Source organism: Ctenopharyngodon idella, chromosome 23 (genome assembly GCF_019924925.1).
Source record: "Ctenopharyngodon idella isolate HZGC_01 chromosome 23, HZGC01, whole genome shotgun sequence".
Classification (NCBI taxonomy): domain Eukaryota; kingdom Metazoa; phylum Chordata; class Actinopteri; order Cypriniformes; family Xenocyprididae; genus Ctenopharyngodon; species Ctenopharyngodon idella.
In genome coordinates this window covers 10,285,851-10,306,868 of record NC_067242.1, presented here as the reverse complement: position 1 = coordinate 10,306,868, position 21,018 = coordinate 10,285,851, and the positions used below count along the sequence as shown (strand labels likewise).

General features: G+C 39.4%; 1 protein-coding gene across 1 annotated transcript in view; it reads right to left on the bottom strand.

Annotated features, from left to right (window-relative positions):
* The window catches only part of cubn (cubilin (intrinsic factor-cobalamin receptor)), a 42,034-nt gene that overhangs the window by 3,762 nt on the left and 17,254 nt on the right, over positions 1 to 21,018 (bottom strand). Inside the window, exons 26-61 of the mRNA XM_051882615.1 lie at positions 20,633 to 20,820; positions 17,364 to 17,523; positions 14,757 to 14,938; positions 12,842 to 13,016; positions 12,552 to 12,733; positions 12,262 to 12,418; positions 12,064 to 12,180; positions 11,806 to 11,919; positions 11,491 to 11,619; positions 11,267 to 11,399; positions 10,973 to 11,178; positions 10,570 to 10,751; positions 10,272 to 10,464; positions 9,984 to 10,181; positions 9,746 to 9,892; positions 9,458 to 9,648; positions 9,171 to 9,339; positions 8,889 to 9,063; positions 8,625 to 8,803; positions 8,327 to 8,536; positions 8,105 to 8,245; positions 7,432 to 7,613; positions 7,091 to 7,262; positions 6,808 to 7,005; positions 6,569 to 6,718; positions 6,358 to 6,479; positions 6,026 to 6,251; positions 5,757 to 5,944; positions 5,503 to 5,659; positions 5,251 to 5,400; positions 4,949 to 5,137; positions 4,178 to 4,307; positions 2,362 to 2,579; positions 703 to 908; positions 456 to 618; positions 167 to 375 (exon numbers count right to left, since the gene is read on the bottom strand). Coding sequence (XP_051738575.1) covers positions 167 to 375; positions 456 to 618; positions 703 to 908; positions 2,362 to 2,579; positions 4,178 to 4,307; positions 4,949 to 5,137; positions 5,251 to 5,400; positions 5,503 to 5,659; positions 5,757 to 5,944; positions 6,026 to 6,251; positions 6,358 to 6,479; positions 6,569 to 6,718; positions 6,808 to 7,005; positions 7,091 to 7,262; positions 7,432 to 7,613; positions 8,105 to 8,245; positions 8,327 to 8,536; positions 8,625 to 8,803; positions 8,889 to 9,063; positions 9,171 to 9,339; positions 9,458 to 9,648; positions 9,746 to 9,892; positions 9,984 to 10,181; positions 10,272 to 10,464; positions 10,570 to 10,751; positions 10,973 to 11,178; positions 11,267 to 11,399; positions 11,491 to 11,619; positions 11,806 to 11,919; positions 12,064 to 12,180; positions 12,262 to 12,418; positions 12,552 to 12,733; positions 12,842 to 13,016; positions 14,757 to 14,938; positions 17,364 to 17,523; positions 20,633 to 20,820 — 6,188 coding nt within the window. The remainder of the gene's footprint in view (positions 1 to 166; positions 376 to 455; positions 619 to 702; positions 909 to 2,361; positions 2,580 to 4,177; positions 4,308 to 4,948; positions 5,138 to 5,250; positions 5,401 to 5,502; positions 5,660 to 5,756; positions 5,945 to 6,025; positions 6,252 to 6,357; positions 6,480 to 6,568; positions 6,719 to 6,807; positions 7,006 to 7,090; positions 7,263 to 7,431; positions 7,614 to 8,104; positions 8,246 to 8,326; positions 8,537 to 8,624; positions 8,804 to 8,888; positions 9,064 to 9,170; positions 9,340 to 9,457; positions 9,649 to 9,745; positions 9,893 to 9,983; positions 10,182 to 10,271; positions 10,465 to 10,569; positions 10,752 to 10,972; positions 11,179 to 11,266; positions 11,400 to 11,490; positions 11,620 to 11,805; positions 11,920 to 12,063; positions 12,181 to 12,261; positions 12,419 to 12,551; positions 12,734 to 12,841; positions 13,017 to 14,756; positions 14,939 to 17,363; positions 17,524 to 20,632; positions 20,821 to 21,018) is intronic.

The following is a 21,018-nucleotide window of genomic DNA, read 5'->3' as shown; positions in this document are numbered from 1 at the left end:
ATATTCTTCAATATATCTTCTTTTGTGTTCAGCAAGCAGGTTTGGAATAACTTGAGGGGGTGTAAATGATTACAGAATTTTTATTTTTGGGTGAACTATCCCTTTAAGAGATTCTAAATTGTTTTAGTTAGCCAGTGGGACTATGTTTGGGGCAATTGGGTCTCACCACAGGGAAGTCCTTAAACTCCAGGAAGTTGCTGGTGCAGCTCTGGCTGGACTCCAGGTGAAACTGTTGAACAGACACTTTCACCACCTCCTGAGAAGGAGCATCCAGCACCCAGCGGCAAGAAGTGAACGGTGGGTAGGCATTGGGATAAAGCGGGGATGTGATGGTCTGAGACGACGCTGTGGCATTGAATGCTCCTCCACAAAGACCTAAACAGCGAAAAAGCATTTTAGCATGACTGAATTAGCATGAAATGAGCAAGGCATTGGGACAAAAAGACAAATCTTACTGTCCACTGTGCTGTAGGTGGCATTAAAGCCGCTGCGTGAAACGGAGCCGTCCGAGATGAAGTGCACGGTCAGAAAGTTACTGGCCGAGACGAAGGGGGCAGGTACTAAATCTCCACAGAATGTGCCAATCAATGGATAATTATCACTGTCACCATCATAAATCTATGATGCAAGTATAAATATTTAGTATATCGGAAATTATGCTGCAATTTAAATGTTACATTATATATGTTATACAGTTATTACCTTGACATAATCATATCTGCAGAGGGTTCCAGTGGGGCCCTCGAGATCAAAGGTGGTGAATGTGAGGTTAATGCCTTTATTGACCTCGACAGCAATGATCCACATACAATCCATCCATAGCTCGTACTTCCCATTCATGTCAATATCAGGAGAACCAAACATTCCAGTGGGGGAAGACAGGTAGCCGCCACAACCCTGCTGAGGACCTGGAGGAAACAAGGGATGAGGAGATGGAAAGAGACATTAAGAGAGATTTAAAACAACTATAGGGTGTGCTTTCAAGAAACCACCTGCAAGAGGCAGTAGAGTCCACAAAAGTGACAAAATGAGTGTTTGTGACTTTTTGTCTTTGTTTGTTAGCTTTGAATTCATATATATGCTAATATACTCTTAAAAGTTGGCCGAATTAACTATTAGCAGATGTATTTAAAATGTACAGTCTGACACTTCCCGGAAAGCAGAATAAAATAATTTTAAAGACTGTACTTTTGTAAATATTCTTATACGTGTGTGTACATTTATAATAATAAAGAAAACAATAATAATAATTATATTATATATATATATATATATATACAGTATAGTCAAACCAAAAATTATTCAGACATTTTTAATATTTTTGATATATTTTTACTAGTGGGTGCAGGACACTATAGTCCATTTATGTAAGTGAGGATAGCAAAATAAAAGTAAACTGTGACATATTATACCCAAAAATTCTTCATACAGTGGACTACCAGTAAAATTGATAAAAAAAAATTGGAACCAAAAATTATTCAGACACTTTTAAACAAAATGTATATGAATGAATGAAATGTATATAACAGTTAATGTTAATTCATCTGAAAAAATTCAAACCAGCCACAAAAATACTACCTTCATTTGCACATAAATTGTAGGACACAAAAGAATTGGAAGTACTTTACTGGCTGAGGCTCTTTGACAGCACTGGCCGATAAAGATTTATGTCTTGTTTTTTGTCGTGGTGAGGGAACAGGCTCTTGTGGTCTGAATGAGTTGTGTTGTTCACAAAGAACAACAGTGGTGGTTGTAGGATGGGGCGGTTCACTCACACCCCTATAGACGAGCTACAAAAGCGTTTACAACTCAATTCTTAAAGAGCCTGGTCATCCTGAAGTGACTGGAGCATCAGATGCATTATAGCACAAAACTGTTACAAAGAACACTGTTTATGACCCCTGAACACTTTGTTCAGTCCTCAATGAGTTCTTTGTCTTTGTGATTCACTATGAAATCATCCCCTCATTCTTCATTCTACTACAAAATGAGAACCATAAAGGAACAAGGTCGAAGTATCACACATCTTGGTCAGTGAGTAACATGTCAAATACGGTCTTTTGAATCAGATAATAATGAGACAATAGCTCTGTTCCAAATCCTGGTGATCTGCCTACTCTACCTAGACAGCATTTTACAAGCACTAAGTATGGAACGTAATAAGTATTTATTAAATTAGTTTTATCAGTTAAATTTTATCTGATATTTGTGTGCAGTGTACTATGTTTTTTTATACTTATTACAGTAGTATTGGGCTGTTAGCATAGCAACATGCTAACATGCAATTCTGAGCTTAAAAAAAAAAAAATCATTTTCTGATATATGAAACATGATTTCTTTACTAAGAAGGAGAAACACTACCTAAAGTCTCACTGTAGGTTGCTCTCCAACCCTCTGCCGCAACTGATGAATCTGTAACAAACTCGAGAAACAGCTGATTGGATGAGGACCTGAGGTTGGGTGGCAGCTCACGTCCACAGAACTTCCCCATTAGTGGGGCCAGAGTGCTCCCTCCATCGTACACCGCCACATAGTCAAAGCGACAGTTTGAGGAGGCTTCTAGACTGAAAGAGTTGAACCTATAGGACAGGGACAAATACATACAGTTGATGATCACTATGGAAATGCTGTAGAACAATCTAGTTTCTCAGAAAGCGATACCAATAACGGGAGAGGGGGGTTTCCCTGAAAGAAAGCCTCTAGGGACAGATTATGGGTGAAGGGCTTCCTGTCTGACATCAATACAACATCTCAGTAGGGTTTACTACACAAAGGGAAAGACAGAAGATCAATACCAGAATGCTTCTCTTTTTGAGCATCTGTCTCTCTGGTGGAACATAGCTGGCATGATGGATGCCTAGCAGGATTCAAACTGTAAAGATTTTATTGCTCCTACAATGACCAGAGAAGTGAGCAGACCAAAGACAATGTCAATTTAGAGAGTGAGAATGGGGGTCCCGTAAAGACGTAGCTGGTCTTAATGTCAAAACTTGCCTCAAGACATTGAATAGGCTCACAGAGCCTTGATCATGCAAAATCTTGGTTTATCTAAGATAATAGATCAGGCATTTTTCCATTACAATTTTCCACCCTCTATCTAATCCTCAGAATTAAGAGGTGCATTTATTGCTCCTGTGCCTTTAAGGAATAAAGCAGGAAGTGCTACACATAGCCAGGAGCAACAGAAGGTTTGACAGACTTTTCGTCATTTAAAGGATTAGTTCACTTCAGAATTAAAATTTCCTGATAATTTACTCACCTCCAAGATGTTCATGTCTTTCTTTCTTCAGTCAAAAAGAAATTAAGGTTTTTGAGGAAAACATTCCAAGATTTTTCTCCATATAGTGGACTTCAATGGTTACCAATTGTTTGAAGGTCTAAAATGCAGCTTCAAAGGGCTCTACATGATCCCAGACTAGGAATAAGGGTCTTATCTAGTGAAACGATTGGTCATTTTCTAAAAAGAAATTAATAATAACATACTTTTTAACCACAAATGCTCGTCTAGCACTGCTCTGCTATCCACCACGCATTACGTAATCACGTTGGAAAGGTCATGTGTGACATAGGTGAAAATAATGATCCAGTGTCTACAAAGCGAACGTGCAAAGACTAAGCCAATGCCCTTTACAAAAAATAAAAAGGTAAAACAACGATTTTGGATGATTCTGAAGTTGGAGGAGAAAATTTGATTTTTTGCCCACCCGCGGTACTTCCGCCTACGTCACGCGTGACCTTTCTAACATGATTACATAATGCGTGGCAGATCGCAGAGCAGTGCAAGACGAGCATTTGTGGTTAAAAAGTATATACATTTTTATTTCTTTTTAGAAAATGAACGATCGTTTCACTAGATAAGCCTCTTATTCCTCGTCTGGGATCATGTAGAGCCCTTTGAAGCTGCACTGAAACTGTAATTTGGACCTTCAACCCGTTGTACCCCACTGAAGTCCACTATATGGAGAAAAATCCTGGAAAAACCTTAATTTCTTTTTTGACTGAAGAAAGAAAGACATGAACATCTTGGGTGACATAGGGGTGAGTTAATTATCAGGAAATTTTAATTCTGAAGTGATCTAATCTTTTAACACTTATTTTTGTGAACTGGAAGTTTTGAATTCTTATATGTTTTCATAGTCTGCATTATAATAAATAACAGGAAGTAGTTCAAACTCACTTGAGATCGATGACACGATTGTCACGGATATATATGTGATATGTGCAGTTGATATTGTGATGGTAGTCGGTGATAGAATGAGATGGACTGCTGATTGTCCCTGCAGTACCATTAAACACGCCACCGCATGCTGTTAAAAACACATAAATACACATATTAATATATGTACTGTTTACACAGGAATCATAATAACCAACATGTGGGGCTGAAATTTGTAATAAAAGCCCTACATTTATTAAAATGCCTTGTTCATGTGTTGGAGGCGGACAACCGTTTCCTTTGAGGAATATGGGCTGTCTTCCCAGTTCCTACATAGCACCAAGTCAAAGAGCACTTGACTGTGCATTTCTATTGTGCACCATTTACAGTGAATGAATGAGTTTGTTTGTTTGTGGAAGTAACAGTGGAATCTGCAATGGAATTCTCTTGCATATTTGCATATTCTCCCAAATCCCCTCATATTGTTTGAAAAGTGCAGCGTCCTCTCATTCCATTCATTTGGCTCATTCCACATTTCTGGGCTCAGTGAATCAGATCTGCATTACTGCCATGATAAACAACTCAAACTTACTCTAGCACACCTACATCCAAGCCACACCCACATCAGCACAGTAACATTCAAACCACACTATAACAAACCCACATCACAACCATTCAAAAACACACTTGAATGACTGAATTATTATTATATTCTACTGATAGTATAGTTTATAGAGAATCAAAAAGTCGCATCAAAAGTGCAGTTTATTTTATGGTATGTTTGAAGCTTACGTATAGTTCTGTATTCAGCCAGGAAGCCATTGTCATTGATTATAGAATCAGAGTAGAAGTTGATGAGCATTGGTCCAAATGTGGTGAAGATGCCTGGGATGGTATTTCCACAAAGAGTAGCCAATGGAGAACTACTGGTGGTCGTGCCTGTGTAGATCTTCACACCATCGTAGATACATGTGGAGTGTGCTAGAGGAGATGGAAAGGCATGATTATTCATCTTACAGAACTGCTGTTTTCTTTAAGTTATCGTTAGATCCCTTGTGTATGCCATAATTTCTGTCTTTTGAAGAAGTGCATACCCTCTAACTGGAAAGATTTAAAAGTGAGCACAATCACGGTCTGATCTCCAGCATCGATGATGTAATTACAGTTGGAGCCTCCCGGGTAGTCGTCTGGGTAGTTTGGAGAAACTACACGACCAGTTGGGGCTGTGAAATTGGCCCCACAACCTAAAAGATGATGTGAAGTAGATACATTAAATTACTTGAATTATGGAAACGGGAAGAAAAACTGTAAAGAACCAACCAAGCATACACCCTTACGATACATACTAGTGTAGAATGCAGCAGAGAAGCCTTTGCCAGGTGTTTCTGAGGACTGGAAACGAACCGTCATAACATTTCGGGGTGCAATGACTACAGCAGGGGCTGTAGTACCACAACCAGTGGTCAAGAGATTCTCATCATTCTGTATGTTGTCAGACCACACCTGTCAGATAAATACAAAAAATAAATCACCAGATCCAAATGGCACTTATGAAACACAACATCAGAGAAGATTTCTTATTAAACAGTCATCTTGTTACCTTGATATAACTGTTTTGACACTGTCCACTCGTGTCTGGGATCTGGAAGTCACTGGCAAAGCCCATTTCCAGATGGTTTCCATCATGGGCGATGATAGTCCAGGAACATTCAGTATTGGCTGGGAAATTCTGAGGATAATTGGGAGATTTGATGGTGCCTGCATCAGCATGGATGGTTCCTCCACATCCTGAAGAAGAGAAAGGAATTTCAGGATAAAAATGTCTAAACATGGGAGACATGGGATATCTTTTTCTTTTTTACTGTATACCTGATGAGTCTGTTGACCAAGTGGCAGTGAATCCTCCTTTGGACACTGTATGATCAGCAAGGAACAACACAACTAACTTGTTGGAGCCTGACTGGACAGTTCCTGGAGAGTTGTGGCCACAGTATTGACCAATAATGGGGGACCCTGATGAGGCTCCATTGAAGATTGTAACCGAGTCCCATGTGCACTGGCTGTGCTCCTCCACTTCAAAGTATGTAAAAGTGAGCTAGACAAGAATATATGGAAAGATGTGCTATAAATGATGAATTTCGGTGTTAGGTTTTGAAGAAAACAGTCAAAAAACGCAGACCCAAGAAGCAGTCGTGACTTACAATGATAGTGTGGCCCACTGGAGCCTCGAGAAGCCAAGTACAGCGGCTCGGACTAGGGTAGTTGTTGGGATATCCGGGGCTAGAGATGACACCTCCCTCTCCACTTTGTGACCCTCCACATTCTGAGAAAAATCAAAGTCAGTTCAGCTCATGCAGAATTTTAAAGAGCCAAGATCAATCCGTTTAAGTGTCACTGATTGATGGATGATACCTGAAAAGTAATACGTGGCTTTGAAGCCCAGATCTCCTACAGCCTCATCGGACAGGAAGTGAACCCAGAGTTCAGGGGTGGACACTACTATGGGGACTGAAGGCGGGGACTGACCACATAAACGAGTCAAAAGCTCTCCATTCATATCTCCTGCATTAGTGGAACAGACAAAACATGACATATATATTTGCTTATCAGTGTAGTGTTGTGTCTCTTTTAGTGTATTTGGAAAATCTTACCCAGTCTGAACTCCAAGTAGTCCCACTCACAGGTTTGGTGATGCTCTAGATGGAGCTCGTCTATAATAACCACAATGGAGGAATTCATATGATGCGGGTTCTGGATCAGCCATTCACAGTTCAGGTTGTTGCTGTAGTTTCCAACGCCAAAGTCAGGTGAGGTGAAGTTTCCAGGTTCACTGAGTATCCCACCACACACTACCAAAAGGGCAAAGATTCACCAATCAAATCAGGACCCCAAAACGAACAACAAATCACTAAAGTAAAAGTTCTTCTCTCTCACCTGCTGCCTCCTCTGAGGAGTAATCTGCTGTGAATCCACCATTAGACACAGATGAATCAGTGCTGAAAATTACAATCATTGTATTCCCAGAAGATTTCAGCTGGGTTCCAGCAGGGACTGTACCACATAAACGACCCAACTGCGGGGCACTGGGTGTCAGACCGTTTAGGACCTATCAACCCAAGAGTCAAAACAGCGTGTTAAAGCACTGAAATTAGCAATATTCAGAGAAAGCAATATATGGTATGAATGACTGATTAAAAAACAATGTGCATAAACTCCACTGTACCATATTGCATGATCCAACTTTGACACCTCTAAAAACATACACATGGCCTCACCTCCACAAAGTCAAAAATACAGGTCCCGTGGTCCTCCAGCCTCAGGTCATTAATTGTAAGCGTGACCCTACGGCCTTGAGGAACAGTGATTCTCCAGCGGCATACTCGGCTGTGGGGGTACAGATTGGGGTAGTTGGGAGATGATATGGTCCCAAATGGTGCGTTCAGATCCCCTCCACACTCTACAAGAGGAACAATGTCATCTCATCACCAGTTACCCATGGAATCGCTCCATAACCAACAGGATAACTTTGTAAGTGGTCATCTTTTATCCAAAACAACTTATCAAACATTTTTACATGGACAATCCCTCTGGTGCAAGATAGTGTCTTGCTTAAAGGCATTGTTTGTTCATGGATTTCACCTTCTAGGGCTGGGTTGGCAAGTTCAGTCCTTAAGAGCTGTTGTCCTACAGAGTTTAGCTCCAACCCAAATCAAACACACCTGAACAAGCTAATCAATGTCTTCAGGATTACTAAGGCTATGAGCAGGTGAGGTTTTTTTCAGGTTGGAGCCAAACTCTGCAGGACAGCAGCTCACTAGGACCGAACTTGCCTACCCCTGTTCTAGGGATTGAACCAGCAACATTCTGGTAACCAGTCCTGATATTTAACCACTAAACTATATGACCCTAACCCGTCACTGTAAGGATTTAAATTTTAAACACACTTGCCTTCAACACTGGCTTCAAACGATAAACTAAACCCTGCAGCATTCCCACTGCCATCACTGACAAACTTTACATAGGCGAAACTGTCTCCAGTATCCAGAGGAGATGGAAGGCTGTTTCCACAGTGTTTCCCCAACAGGCGACCTGGTGAAAAGAAAAGGTTAGGTTACTACCCTCAACATTAAAATAACTCTAAACTCTCATTTGTGTAAGGAGAACCCAAACCTGAAGCATTGTATTCACGAATTTCCACATAGTCATTGTTACAATTGGAGGAGCTCTGCAGGTCAAGGGCAGTGTAGGTAAGGGTCAAGTAGTGTCCAGTGGGACCTTCCAGGTACCATTCGCAGTTAGAATTGTCGGGATAATTTGAGTCCGGATAACCGGGGCTTCTGATGACACCACTCTGACCGAAGTAGGTACCTCCACATGTAGCTAAGAAGGAAAAGAATACTCTTTAAATCAATGAAACACTGAGATCAGAAAAATGGTTAGAATGTTTTGGGGATTCAAAATGGATTACCAATGGAGCACTTGGCTTTGAAACCGATATGTGTGACGCTGCCATCAGTTCGGAATCGTATATACATGGTAGTGCCAGACGAATGCTGTGTAGATGGGCGGGTGTTGCCACAAAGTCTGCCCATCAAAGCAGCGTCTGATGTGGGACCATCACGCACCTCAATGTAGTCATACATACATCTAGTAGAGAAGATTGCAATCAGTCCAAATGGTTAAATGGTTATATGTAACAAAAATGTGATTGTTCAAAACATATGAAACATACCCCGTATGAGACTCAATGTAGAAATCATCCTCAAAGTCAAGCTGTACAGCCTCTCCATTGGGAACAGTGATTATCCACACACAGTCGATATTTTGGGGGTAGTTTGATGGATAGTTAGGAGACGTGATGTATCCTGGTGGATCTCCATCATTAAGCTCAAGGAGACCACCACAAGCTGGAAACAAACATCAGGATTTACTCTTATTATTTTCATAATATCCATTCATTATCAAATTAATCTAAAATTATTGGAATATTCCAGATATCATCTAAAGTATTCACCTGAACTGTGGGCCTCGAATACCAATTTAAAGCCATTCGCCTCATTGGAGCCATCAGAGACAAAGTGGGCATATAGGCTATTGTCTGTGGTCTGAAATGTGGATGGAGCACTGGCCCCACAGAGACGCCCTGATAGAGTCGGCGAGTTGCCATCAGGTCCATTCCGTAACTAATACAAAATAATCAAACTATTTAAAACTTGGCTCTCAAACACAAAAAGGACACTTTGTATAATGTACCGGTTCTGTTTTGGAAAAGTGCCTTCTCCTTCTCCTATAGTCACTCACCTCCAAGTAGTCACCTGTGCTGCACTGAGTGCCAAAACCCTGTATTTGGAAGGGACTTTGGAAAGTCACGGACACTCTAAACCCTGGGGTGACCAATACTTGCCAGTTGCAATTCAGATTGGGCTTGTAGTTCTGTGGATACTGAGGAGAACTTAGAACTCCTCTGTCTGTATGGAGGAAACCACCACAACCTGATGGAGAAGGCAAGGGAGATATAGCTCAATGTACAACAAAATGTATTATGCACATCGAATATATTTTTATTTTTTTGATGGACTTGCTGCTCACCTCTGGAAAAGGATGCATTGAACCCCCTGCCATTAATGCTGCCATCAGAACTGAATCGCAGGAACATGGCATCACCAGTAGAATGCAAAGAGCCAGGCAGTTGCCGCCCACAAACACTTGCAATCAGTGGAGACAAGTTGGTGTCACCTTAGGAGAAAACATACCTGAGATTTAGTCTCGAAAGTCAGCTTCAAGTTGAGATTTATGTTGAAGAGACTTCATCTGACAAAAGCACTACCATCTCTGATGACCAGACTGTCATGGAGACACGAAACCTCATCTTCCATTTCCAGAAAGAGCAGATTAAACTCAACAATAGAGCTGGGAGACCGGATTACCCATGAACACTCAAGGTTATGCTGATACAGGTCGGGCCAACCAGGAGAGAATAAGAACTTGGGAGTGTCTCCTGTCATCAATGTTCCTCCACATGCTCCTGAAAAGACAAAAATTGTGACCAATTGTGAAATGAGACCAAACTGTTAGGTTTTTTAAATTTGAGAGGCAGAACCCTTGGGGAACTAACCTGGTTCTATAGTCGGCAAGGGACCAGATCCCTGAATGGCCATCCACTCAACGAGGAAGCCTTTCCCTCCAATCACAGCATCAGATTTAAACTCAAGAGTTATAGTGCTGCCTGAACTTCTCACTGGGTTGGGCAGAGTCAGACCGCAGAACTCACCCAGAAGTAAAGCGTTGGTGCTCGGACCATCATATATCTAGGAAAGAAAGCATCCACTTCATCTACATCACACCTGCATACACTTATTTTCTATTGAACCATTATAGCATTTAAAAGCTATATTTTAGACACGAGTACAGACCTTGAGCTTGTCATAATAGCAATTGAACAAGTCCTCGATGTCGATGTCCAGGAATTGTATCTCTACGCGGGAATCTGCATTTACTGTGACGGTCCAGCGGTAATCTGCATTGTTTGGGTAGGTGCGTGGGTAAAGAGGTGAGGCTATCTGTCCTGAACTGCCTGTGATCTCATTTCCATACACTGAGAAAGCAGAAAAAGAGTACAGATATTCATTGAGACCCATGCAAGACTTTTTTGGACAACCAGAGGAAAGTTTTTTGGTCAAGAGAATGACTATTCAGCTCCAGCATTAACCAGCGTAACCCTCCTGAATCAGCATGAAAATTCAGGCTAGTGTTAACTGGTCTTTTTCATTAGGGTCAACATTAAAAAGAAAAGAGTAATCCATCGCTCTGACTTACAGTGGGAGAATACTGCTCTGAATCCAGCTCCGCTGACTGAGGAATCCGAAACAAACTTAATCCAAAGAATGTGGCCCGTTATAGAGGTGTAGTTGGAAGGAAGGGAGTCACCGCAGAAACGACCAACCAGAGTGCCAGTGGAGTGACCTTCACGAACCTCCAGGTAGTCATTACTGCAATCTGAACTTTGTTGCAGCTGAAACATTCTGCATCACAAAAAAAGTACAGAGTTGTTCGTTTTTGATGAATTCCTTACTTTTGTGAGATCCATGTAACATATTGTGATCTGCTTACATGAAGGACAGTTGTAGACGGTTCCCAGGGGAACTGGTGATGGTCCACACACACTCCACATTAGGTGGGTATACATCAGGATAGTTTGGACTGTTAAAAGCCCCTGACTCCATATACAGATGTCCACCACAACCTGGAAAAACAGGTAAGTGAATAGTGTTAAATTTCAGCCTAATTTTAGTGAATAATTCATATGTATTTTGAAATAAATACTGAAATCAAACCTGAGGTTGAGGCCATGTAGGTCGCTCTAAAACCTTTCCTTCCTACTGAAGCATCTGAGATGAAATTTACCACAAGGGCATTGCTGAATGAAGTGACTGGGTGTGGCAACTCATTCCCACAGTAACGACCTGGACAAAAAGTTACTAGTTACCACTAACTATTACTGCTTCAGTGCTTTTTGAAGCATTTAAACTTTTCAAACATTTACATGTCCTAACCAAGCAAGTGTCAAGCATTTCTAATATCTAATTTGAGTGATATTCTCCTAGAAGTATGTCACTGATGGTTCCTTTATTGAAAGAGTTTGTCTTTACCGACAGATGGGGCTTGATAATTGTCTCCATCCAGGATCTCCACACGATCATGAGAGCAGTTATTGTATACCATTTCTACCTCAAAGTCAGTGAAGGACAGAGTCACGTGGTTGACTGAAAGAAATATAGGATGGTAGAGATCAGAGAATCTGCTTTAATGCATGATCTGCATTAGAGACAATGCAAGGGAGGAGTTTCGCAAATTAAAGTTAGGTACACAAGGTCTGGGCTTTGACTTTGAGGGTATGGATTACTTACATGGCTCCTGTGTCAGTATGATCCAACTACAGTTCTGATTAGGTGGGTAAGAGTATGGATAGCGAGGAGATGCAATCTCCCCTCCCACATCGTCAGCTATTATAGTGGATCCACATGCTGGAAATCATAAGAGTAATCAATGAGGGTTAACAAAGAAACAAAACCATGACAAAATCATGAACAAAGGATGGCACTCACTTTCTGAGAACTGGGCGCTGAAGCCTTTATGGTTCTGACTTTGATCTGACCTGAAGCGAACATAGATGACGTTTGTTGTGGATGTTATGGGAGAAGGCCTGGATACTCCACAAACTTTACCCAGGAGTGGAGAAGACTCATGTGGACCATCATGGATCTAGAGAGAAGAACATGATTCCTTTTTTTTTGTCCATAAATTGGTCTCAACTGTGATACACTGGTCTGTAACATCATGAAATCACAAATGTTGCCACTATGGGCATGAAATGCATCAAGCGTCAGTTACTCACAGCCACATAGTCAAAAGAACATGAGCTCTGACTTTCAATATCCAGATCAGTGAAGTTGAAGAAGACCCGATGCCCTACATCCACTGTGATGAGCCAGGAGCAGTCCACATTGTTGGGGTAGTTGCTGGGATACTGTGGAGAATGGATCTCTCCACTGGGGGCTGTGACAATCCCTCCACATCCTGAATTTTCAAAGGGAAGATTTTAAGTCCATTAGCAGGAAACTCAAATAATATAATTGCAGTATTCAACTAAAGATATAAAACTTCTGTAAGAGACAGTTAACTAACCTCCTGGGACCTCTGTCCAGGTTGCGTTGAAGCCTCTGCCACTCACGACTTGATCAGATGTGAATCGAACGGTGACAGCGTTACCTGTACTGGCCACCTGCAGAGGGTTATTGGGAGGGCGTGTGGTGCAAAGCTGGGCCAGTCGTGGGGAGGAGAGGTCAGGCCCTCCATACACCTGGACAAAGGTCAAAGGTAAGGCGATACTTTGCTTATTTTGAAGACAAAGGTAATGTAAAAATATTTGAATGCTGCAGCATTAGATAGCAAAATATCAAACCAAGTGGGTTCAAAAATCAAATGACACTAGAGCTTTCTTCAGACCCTTTTATCAATCTTGACTGTTCTTTGGCATCATGACTTTTTTCACCAACTAGTCCTAAAGTCGTATGTAATTCAATTATTATTTAGCTATGAACTTTTTCCCAGTGTTGGGGAAAGTTACTTTTAAAAGTAATGCATTACAATATTGTGGTACTCCCTAAAAAGTAACTGTGTTACTTTTTTGGAAAGTAAAGCGTTACATTACTTTTGCATTACTTTTTCTCATCTGGGCTGGGCTGTTTGTTTGTTTATATAACAACAAAAAAAAGTTCAATTTATGGCAAATGTAAAGGCCTTTTTTTTTACACCAAAAGTGAAATGAATAAGCCTCAGGCTGAAGGAAATGCAAATTCACGCCTGTACTGTAGAGGGCGCAGTTCAAACAAACAAGACTTTCAGCTGTGCTGCCATTCTGGAATACAGAGGAATAGGACGCAGGAGTAGTAGTAAATGAGTAAATATATGCTCACATTTAGTCTAGAACTAGTCTAGAATAATCATCATGTTTACACAGCGCACACAACACCTCTGCACTCCCGATTTCTCTCAACATGGGGACAGGAGAGCTGTCAGTCAATAAATGGGAAAACAAAGTAACTTGCGTTACTTATTTGAAAAAGATATTTTGTTGTAAATTTAAAAGTAATCCTCTACTTTTCTAGTTACTTGAAAAAAGTAATCTGATTACGCAACTTGCGTTACCCCAACATTACATTTTCCACTTACTATGACTACCAGAAAGTGTCAAAATATCAAATTTGATCAAAGCCTTTGCATTAAAAGTGTGCTTGTGCTGTCTTTCTTTAAAACAAATACCCCTTTCATTTTAAGACAATTATACTTACATTTCTAATGGTTGTTTAAGTGTTCAAATATTGATGCAAATTGCATTTGCAGACGCCATCACATATTAAAAATGTATGTGATGAGCAGTGATGTAATGAACCTTAGACCACTAAGATTCATTGTTGTTTTAAAACCACGTCTGGTTTTTAACAGGCATCTGTGTAGCACAGAAAGTGTGTTTGTGCATGTGAGACTGTCTCTAAGCCCTCTCTCTAAGCTCTGATTTCCAGTTAATTTCTGCCCTGTTGGCTCTATTCAGCGCTACAGTGGAGGTCAGCATTCCACGGGTCTACGCTACAAAACATACACCCACAGAGCACAGCGGATGCCAACAGGACATGAGCAGGCACACACCCACATAAACACACACACACACACACACACACACACACACACACACTTTAATTTTGATCTCATAATGAACAAGTGAGCCATTTTGACTGTAGGGGACAGAATGACCCAATACGTATCACCTAATACTTAAATATAATAATATTTCAGAAAGTAAATCAAGAATAATCTTGAAATACTAGTATATACTGAAAAAATAGTATGCAGTATCTATCAGTAAGCAACACAGCAGTATGTTACACTACATAGTAATATGAAAAATCACATTTGATATTGTTTCCAGTTTTTCGTCACACTGGAAACTGAAGGTAGTTGAGTGTACTGCATCGTGGGATACAGTATCTCATAAAGCGCGCTCAGTGTAAATGTTTTGTTGTTGTGTTGTTGTCTTGCATACCTCCAGCTTGTCATAGTTGCAGTCAGGATGATACTCCACGTCAAACTCAAGGATGTTGATGGAGATGCTACTACCAGGGCTGGTATGGATGTGCCAGATGCACTCACGGTTTGCTGGGTATTTGTCAGGATAGCCTGGGCTGTTGAAAGCACCAGTGGGCCCAAAGAGTTCCCCACCACAACCTGCAGGGGGTGACAGTGAGGTACTTTGACTTTTTCTTTCCCTGTTTTTGATCAGGGATACTATGGAAGCTTGTTTCCGCCACTGAATAAAAAAATAAAAAAGATAATTGTGACTTTATCTCACAATTCAGACTTTTTTTCCTTAGAATTGCATGATATAAACTTGCAGATGCTAGTTATAAAGTCAGAATTGCGTGATATAAAGTCGCAATCGAATGTTATAAAGTCATGTTTTGACATTTTTTCTTAGAACTGCAAGTTTATATCTCATAATTCTGAATTTTTTCTCACTTTATAACACGCAATTGCAAGTTATAAAGTCAGAATTGTGGGATAATCAACTTTTTCCCTCAGAATTGGACTTTATAACTCGCAATTGCGAGTTTATACCTATATAATTGCGAGATATAAACTCAATTGTGAGAAAAAAGGTCAGAATTGCGAGAAAAAAAGTCAGTGAGTTTATATCTCGCAATTCTGACTTTATTTCTAGCAATTGCGAGTTTATATCCGGCAATTCTGACTTTATAACTCGCCATTGTGACTTTATATCATGCAATTCTAAGAAAAAAGTCAGAATTGCAAGATGCAAACTCGCAATTGTGAGAAAAAAAGTCAGAATTGTAAGATAAAAAGTCACAATTATCTTTTTTTCCCCCGTGGCGTAAACAAGCTTCCATAAGGAAACGCATTAAAGTTCAAAGTTTGCAAAACAAAACGTTTAAAACAATCTTTTGCATAAATTGGAATCTCAATAGAAGGCAACCAAAGAACACTATGACACTCAAATTAACTTTTTTTTTTGTACATGTATCATGGTTATAATCACACTACCCTGGTATTTCCATCTGATAGCACAACAGTTTATTTAAGTGAAGTCTGGCAGTGTCTGTACTACTATGCATCGTGTTTAGTTTCAAGAGACTGTCTGAGATGCTGAAGAGGACAGACACTTGCATTTACAGTGTCCAGACAGGAAAAATGTCTCACATCAAGCTTATCAGAGGAAAGATGAAACCATACTGACCCTCACCGCAAACAAAGCAGTAGCAACAAGACTAAAATGCGGTCAGTGTAATGCGATATTCACCAAAGATCGGTCAGAACGGTTTCATTCTCTCTACCCTCCACTGTCTTAATCAATAATATCAATCTCAACAGCGTCCACAGGTCTGTGAGAGGACAAAGGAAGGGTGGAGCTACTTTTTACATTTTCAAAATGGATCAATTGGCTTGTGGCCATGAAATACTTTGTTTAATTGAGGAATTTCCACAGCACTGGCATGATTTATCCATCAGTTTACTTTCTCTTATATGATAAGGATGTCTTTTCTATCTGTTTTTACTCTGTCATTTTTTCTCTCCCTCAGGAAGGTTTTTACAGCTGCAGAACAGAGCTGTGCACATTACATAATAACATTACAGTGTTCATTCTCTACACATTGTGTCCATGGAAACCAAGACCATTTCCTTCCAAATAATGACATAATCATCCGACAGGGGTGCATGAATAATTAAAAGTTCCGTATGATTTCAGAGCATACATCTCTCTCTCTCTCTCTCACTCTGATCCTGCTCTGACTGCAAAAATAACAGTCCACACCCTTCAGCAATGTGACTCGAAGTCCCACAAGCACAAAAACAGAGAAACATATACACAAAACCTCTTTAGTGTGGCTGCACACTAATATATAGCTGAGAAATGTATGTCTTGGTCATTCATCTGTGATATATGAGTAGGATATGGATTAAATTAAAGGTTTCTGATTAACTTAAATGGATTCTCTGTCTTATTGTGAACGATTAATTTGTGTTGACTTTAAGTGTGACATGGCAAGAGTTAAACGGTCGTCTCCTAAGACAGAGAACAAGAACAGAGCTTTTTTGGTCTGCTCTCTCTAGAGGAGCTTATAGCCTCGTTTTCCACTCTTTTATAGGATATAAACTAATACACGTGCATAAAATCCATTACAAATCCTGAAATTCTACAGCACCAGCAGTAGCTACATTCAATCCTTCCTTTCTTTCTCTTTGCTGGATTCATTCATCACTGGTAATCAGATCTTTCCCTGCTGGCCAATCAGAGTGAAGCCTTCCTGAGTGATGTCATTGCTTTGCCCATAAGGGCTGCTTTTTTCTTACAGATTCAGTGTCATCATCACTCAAGAGACTACAGGTCGCTGACCTCTGGCTGCCCATCAGTAACTCTGCATATGCTATTTCCTTCTATTCTGAGAACCTCATCTGTCTTTCCACTGTCATACACGTCTAGATGTTTCACACAATGCTTTGAGGCTCGCACAGGTCATGAATGTGGTACTTTCCATGAATGCATCGCAGACTTTAAAAATGGCCCATGAAGGTTAAGCACTATTTTGTACTCTATTCAAGAAAAGTGCCCAATCAGCTTTGTATTGGATCTTACCATTTTGGTACCAGTCCATTTGGAAGCCTCTGTATGAAACTGACATGTCGGACCGGAACACAATGTGAAGGCTGGTACTGGTGGTGGTATTCGCTGGAGGAGGTGTGTTCCCACAGAATGTACCAATCAGAGGAGACTGTTCGTTTGGACCATCATACAGCTATATAGGAACAGGCAGAGAGATTATTTATATAATATTCTGTCTTAAAAGCCTGCTAACTGTCATATTATATATACTGCACACTACTCGAATAAATATGAATAAAAATGACAAAAACACAACAAAATTACTAAAACCTTAACTAAAATTAAACTGGAAAATATAAATATACAGTACATATAAAAAAAAAAAAGAAAGTTAAATGCAAAATATTAATAAAAACTATAAAGGTATATCTAAAATAACACTGTCTCTGGCTTTGCCCAGTGTGAAAAGCCTATATGTGTATGTTTTATCAAATAGCTGCTGTTCTCTGGTCAGAGTAAAGTTTATAAGCCAAAAAATTATTTTAGATAAATATTTTTAACATGTTAATTTAGTCAACAGATATAAGACAGATATAAAAACAATGCACACGCACACACACATACATACATACAGTACATATATATACATATACACACAAACACACACACATACATATACAGGTGCAAGAAAAAGTATGTGAACCACTTGCAGAATCTGTGAAAATGTAATTTTAACAAAATAAGGGAGATAATACAAAATGCATGTTATTTTTTATTTAGTGCTGTCCTGAGTAAGATATTTTACATAAAAGATGTTTACATATAATCCACAAGACAAAAAAAATAGCTGAATTTATTAAGATAACCCCATTCATAAGTATGTGAACCATTGATTCTTAATACTGTGTGTGGTTACCTGGATGATCTACGACTGTTTTTTTTGTTTTGTGATGGTTGTTCATGAGTCCCTTGTTTGTTCTGAGCAGTTAAACTGAGCTCTGTTATTCAGAAAAAATCTCCAGGTCCTGCAGATTCTTCAGTTTTCCAGCATTTTTTGCATATTTGAACCCTTTACAGCAGTGACTGAATGATTTTGAGATCCATCTTTTCACACTGAGGATAACTGAGGGACTCAAACACAACCTTTAAAAAAGGTTCAAACATTCACTGATGCTCCAGAAAAAAACATGATGCATTAATAGTCGGGGGGTGAAAACATTTGGAATTTGAAGATCAAGGTAAATTGTATTTAATTTGTCTTCCGGGAAACATGCAAGTATTTTCTGTTGCTTCCGAAGGGCAGTACTAAATGAAAAAAAAATGATATTCAAGCGAAATAAGAAAAATTTGGACCTCTTCATCCTGTTCAAAAGTTTTCACCCCCGACTCTTAATGCATCGTGTTTCCTTCTGGAGCATCAGTGAATGTTTGAACCTTTTTTAATAGTTGTGTTTGAGTCCTTCAGTTGTCCTCAGTGTGAAAAGACGGATCTCAAAATCATTCAGTCACTGTTGTAAAGGGTTCAAATATGCAAAAGATGGTGGAAAACTGAAGAATCTGCAGGACCTGGAGATTTTTTCTGAAGAACAGAGCTCAGTTTAACTGCTCAGAACAAACAAGGGACTCATGAACAACCATCACAAAACAAAAAAACAGTCATAGATCATCCAGGTAACCACACACAGTATTAAGAATCAATGGTTCACATACTTTTGAACTGGGTCATTTTAATAAATACAGCTATTTTTTTTGTCTTGTGGATTATATGTAAACATCTTTTATGTAAAATATCTTACTCAGGACAGTACTAAATAAAAAAATAACATGCATTTTGTATGATCTCTCTTATTTTGTTAAAATTCTGCACATTTTCACAGATTCTGCAAGTGGTTCACATACTTTTTCTTGCACCTGTATATATATATATACAAACACACACACTCACATAAAATATGTATATATTTTATGTATATATGTATACATTTTTTGTATATATATATATATATATATATATATATGTGTGTGTGTGTGTGTGTGTGTGTGTTTGTGTGCCTGTGAATGACACATTGTTTTTATATCTGGCATTTTTTGAGAGATAGCAAGGTGAAATAATACATTTTGAAATAACACACATATAGTAGTGACCTTTCACAGGAAATGCAACCAATAACCAGCCATCAGTAATTCAGACCATCTGTTCTACTGCCTTCAGAACAAAAGTGTGCTGAGCCACTGTTGGATTGCGCACAAAATTTCACATTCCATGAAGTAGACATCATCACATTTAAAAATATCCAACACAACTGTCTATGTATTTACCCAACGGATGAATGCCTATCTATGGAATGAGGTTTATGAAAACAGAGTGTAGCCTTTTTCAAGACAGCCTGAGGAAAAGAAAAAGCTCTGAGCTCAGAAAACAACTCCATCTCTACAAGAGGCCCCATGATCTCATCACTGTTTGGATTGCCATAGTGATGAGTGAACTAAGAGGAACTCAAAGGCCCATTGTACATTTGTAAAGACTCTGCCAGTAAATCAGTATAATGTATTTGAATGGCAAACTGTCCAGCATGAATTAGACTACTTGACCCCTTCACAGAGAAATAAGATAATACAAGCTTGAAAAGACAAGTAGCTTATCCTTGAGTCAGAATAACCAACTCAGTCTCTCGAAACAAATTCTCAATGTACGAAATCAAGTCCCTCCCTACATCTTTTCTTGTTCAAGAAGCCATTTCACTCGGATATACGTCACAATAGTGAAGAAAAGACTTCCTACTTTCGTGCAGACTTTAAGGTCAACAAGAACCAGCATTCACAACCCATTTCATTTACACAAAGTGACATATTTCAGAGCAAAACAAGATATTCAGCGAGGAAATGAGTGGGGCTTGATTCTATCCATCAGGAATTGGGCGTATCATATTAAAACTGAACCGGACTGAAGGCTGTAGTTCAAATTCACCATCTAAAGCATGCTTTTCTTTTTCAAATCTATCATTATTTCTATAACTATATTCAATATTTTAGACAAGAATCAGCCTGAAAACGATGCCTAAATAACTATTTAGCTATTGGGATTGGTCCCTTCGGGAGCAAGTTATTAATTTATTTTAGAATAACCATTTAGAATAACATGCCCCGATTAATCATTCAAAATAACATCAGAAAGTATATTAAGAAAGTAAATATAGTCGATTTCATGTTGACTTTTATGCAGCAATGTTGAGTACCTGTACATTTTAAGATGTGGCCTAATCATGAACTGAGTTTTTAGGCTTGATAAAACATGTGCTGACCTTCACATAGTCATAGGAACATCCGACGTGTTCCTCCACCTCAAAAGTTATAAAAGTGTAGTTGATGGTGTTGCCCATGGAGGCCTGGATGGTCCAGCTGCAGTCGGCACGAGATGGGTAGTCATTGGGGAAGTTCACGCTCTCAATCATTCCCCGGCTCCGATTGGCAATCAGCACACCCTGGCAAACTACACGAGAAAAGCAGGTCCTGATTAACATCATATTAATAATATGAGATGGGAAGAATTATGTAATATAAAAAACTTGGAGAATGTTTTAAACACCAATATGTGCAGTTTTAAGGCAGGAATACATTAAAACTAGTGGCTTCTTGCCATGAGGATTTGACCCAGCAGTAAAGTTTTAGAGTCTGGGAAACACACTGG